This window comes from Montipora capricornis, chromosome 8 (genome assembly GCF_036669925.1).
Source record: "Montipora capricornis isolate CH-2021 chromosome 8, ASM3666992v2, whole genome shotgun sequence".
Classification (NCBI taxonomy): domain Eukaryota; kingdom Metazoa; phylum Cnidaria; class Anthozoa; order Scleractinia; family Acroporidae; genus Montipora; species Montipora capricornis.
This window is the reverse complement of record NC_090890.1, coordinates 4,650,014-4,653,338: the sequence shown is the minus strand read 5'-3', so window position 1 is coordinate 4,653,338 and position 3,325 is coordinate 4,650,014. Positions and strand designations below refer to the sequence as shown.

The 3,325-nt window shown below is 41.1% G+C and overlaps 1 protein-coding gene across 1 annotated transcript; it reads left to right on the top strand.

Annotated features, from left to right (window-relative positions):
* Positions 1-214: 214 nt before the first annotated feature.
* Positions 215-1,581, top strand: LOC138013596 (neurofilament heavy polypeptide-like). The gene is made up of 2 exons (XM_068860696.1): positions 215-225; positions 639-1,581. Exons 1-2 carry the CDS (start codon positions 215-217, stop codon positions 1,579-1,581), a joined length of 954 nt encoding a protein of 317 aa, XP_068716797.1.
* The last annotated feature ends 1,744 nt before the right edge of the window (positions 1,582-3,325 follow it).

Sequence of the window (3,325 nt, the reverse complement as noted above, 5' to 3'; positions counted from 1 at the left end):
ATGGGTCCAGCATATGAAAACTATCCCAGGGAACTTTTTACTTTTCTGTGAAAATAAAATTCAGATCCAGCTCACAAGAAACTAAGGAAACAAACCCTAAAGTTATTAGGCCACTTCTGAAAACAACGTGAAAGAGGAAAAACGAAGACCTTCGGCTAGCCTGATGGAGTAAAGATAAGAAACCATAGACAGCCACTGAACAGTAAAAGACCACATGACCTCCCGGTAAAAAGAAACGCGTCAAGGAAACATTGCTCAATCCGCACTACAATTCCTCCAAAACAGACTTCACTCTTTTAGGACAAAATTTGTAGGAGTAATTCAGCGACTTATTAGCAAGGAGTAAATGCCTTGAAGGCATACCAAATACTTGTAGACGAAGGCTAAAACACGTTTTGTAATATAGGTTTACTACACATTTAAAGAACAAGAATTGAAAACACCCATCGCACTCCCCCTTTACGGGGCTGGCTCTCACAACCAAAGTCTAATAAATTCATGATTTAATAAATAACAGCGAGATGAAGAGATTAAGTCTGATGTAGATTTTGGGTTGTACGCTTTGGCCTGTTCAGTGTATTAGCTTTTAAGCATTTATCTGGGGGAACCCTAATATCTTGAACAAATTACCTCTAAAGTAAGACGAGCACCTCTGTAAGCAAGCATCTCAAGAAAGCAAAGTATCTCAAGCAAACAAAGGACCTCAACATCGCAAGTGAGCAAAGCATCGCAAGTAAGCAAAGCATCGCAAGTAAACAAAGCATTTCAAGTAAGCAAGCATGTAAAGCAAGTAAAGCACCTCGAGCAACCAAAGCACCCCAAGAAAGCGAATCACCTCAAGGAAGCAAGTATCTAAAAAAGAAAAGCTACCCCAAGCAAAGCATCCCAAGCAAGAAAGCAAAGCACTCCAATCAAGCGAAGCACCCTCAAGCAAGAAAAGCAGTCGGAGCAGCAAAGCACCGCACGCAAGCAGAGTACCCCCAGCAAGCAAAGCACCTCAAGCAAGCAAAGGACCTCAAGGAAGCAAAGCACCTCAAGCAAGCAAAGCACCCCAAGCAAGCAAAGCACCTCGATCAAGCAAAGCACCTCGAGCAAGCAAAGCAGCCTCGAGCAAGCAAAGCACCTCGAGCAAGCAAAGCACCCCAAGCAAGCAAAGCACCCCAAGCAAGCAAAGCACCTCAAGCAAGCAAAGAACCTCAATCCAGCAAAGCACCTCAAGCAAGCAAGCACCCGGAGCAAGCAAAGCACCCGGAGCAAGCAAAGAACCTCAAGCAAGCAAAGCACCTCGAGCAAGCAAAGCACCCGGAGCAAGCAAAGCACCTCGAGCAAGGAAAGCACCCGGAGCAATCAAAGCACCTCAAGCAAGCAAAGCACCTCAAGCAAGCAAAGCACCTCGAGCAAGCAAAGCACCCGGAGCAAGCAAAGCACCTCGAGCAAGGAAAGCACCCGGAGCAATCAAAGCACCTCAAGCAAGCAAAGCACCCCAAGCAATCGAATCATCTCAAGCAAGCAAAGGACCTTAAGCAACCCGAGCACTTCAAGCAACCGAAGCACCTCAATCAAACCAAGGAATCAGCCTAAGAGTCTATAAAGTCTACGGTACAATATATGTCTCTATACATAACGTACCACTGTGTCCGCTGACTCTAGGCAAGGATCTGAAGCAATCTTTGGTGTGAATGCTGGTAAGGAATGTGTAGCAATGTCTTACTGCTATTATATACCATCAAATACAAGATATTAGTTTGTGGACTAATTCTACTTTGAACAATATTTTGGTTATTGCTGTTATTTGCTGTTAACGTGATCTTCCAGATATGGTTTCAATATTTGATAAAGTGTATTCATTACAATATAGTGTATTAATGCCAATAGTTAACAAACAACAATTATTGTAATTCCGTTAAGAGTTTGAAAATACGTCTAGAACTGAATTTCTAAGAGACATATATGGACCAATGTTTGGTGTCATGAACAAACTTCCAGTAAGTGACTCACGATATTGTAATGAATACACTTTAACAAATATTGAAACCATGTCTGGAACATTAGCTAACAGCAATAGTCATTTGTTCGCACAGAACATCTTTTAGCACGGTATAGATTATTTCCAATAACCAAAATATTGTTCAAAGTAGAATTAGTCCACAAACTAATATCTTGTATTTGATGGTATATCATAGCAGTAAGTGACATTGCTACACATTGCTTACCCGCATTTACCCCAACGATTGCTTCATTTCCTTGACTAGAGTCAGCGGACCCCAGTGGTTGTTGGATAAATGATATCAAATATCGTAGGACCTGGATTTTCCTCCACACCATCACCTGTATTTTTAGGTATTGCTAATGCTGTGTGTACACGATCAATGTTTATTACTGCTACTCCTGTACACTGTTGGATTGATTTCTCAGGATTCAGTGGAGCATGTCTATAGGTTTTTACTACAGTGTGGTAAGTTGTTTTAATCAAATGGCTTTTCCCAGCACCACCACCTCCAGTTATAAACAAATAAACTGGTTCAACGGTGTGTGACTTCAGGCTGTTGAGGTTTTCATTTATTTCTAGTCCATAAAAGCACCCTGTTGTAAGCTTTGCGTTGCATTTTAATTATTTAATGATCTAACTGATTGACGTTATTGGTCAACAGATATTCCTCTCGGCTGTTTATGCATTGTTATTGCTAATGGACTGTGATTTCCAGTAGTTTGGGAATTTGCACCAAGCTCTGAGGGTACTTGTTCATTGAACACCTTATCTAGTGATGGTTCATCTTAGAATTCTAGTTGAATTTCAGCATTCTCTTGATCATTTATAAGATCATATGAATGTATGACAGTGCCATGCTTGTTTCTTAGCCATTCTAGTGCTTCTGTTACTAGTAAATAGGTGAAAAAGATGATGTATGTGCACCAAAAGTTGTCTAAACTGTGCAAATGGCAATAAGAGACAGATTAGCGGCAAGTCATCGATGTAAAATTCTGAACAGGTCCTGAAATTTTGAAGCATACTGAAGGAAACCATTTCACTGCTGCATTGTTATGGCAAATTTTCAACCAATCCCGCAGTGACCCATGGTGGCTGACTGTAGTTAATTAAACTAAGCATAAGACCCCAAGTACGCATTGCGGAGCTATTTTTCTGGAAGGCAGTCGGCACTTAGCCAAAACTAGCGAGGAAATCCTACTATTTGTCAGGACGTCCAACCCAGCAGTGTCAAATCCTAAAACAATACTGACGCGTTAAAGAAAAACTGTGAATTGAGGGTTTCTTAATTATCTGAACAAAAGGGAGACCGTGCAGGTCTGTCACATTCTTTCAAAT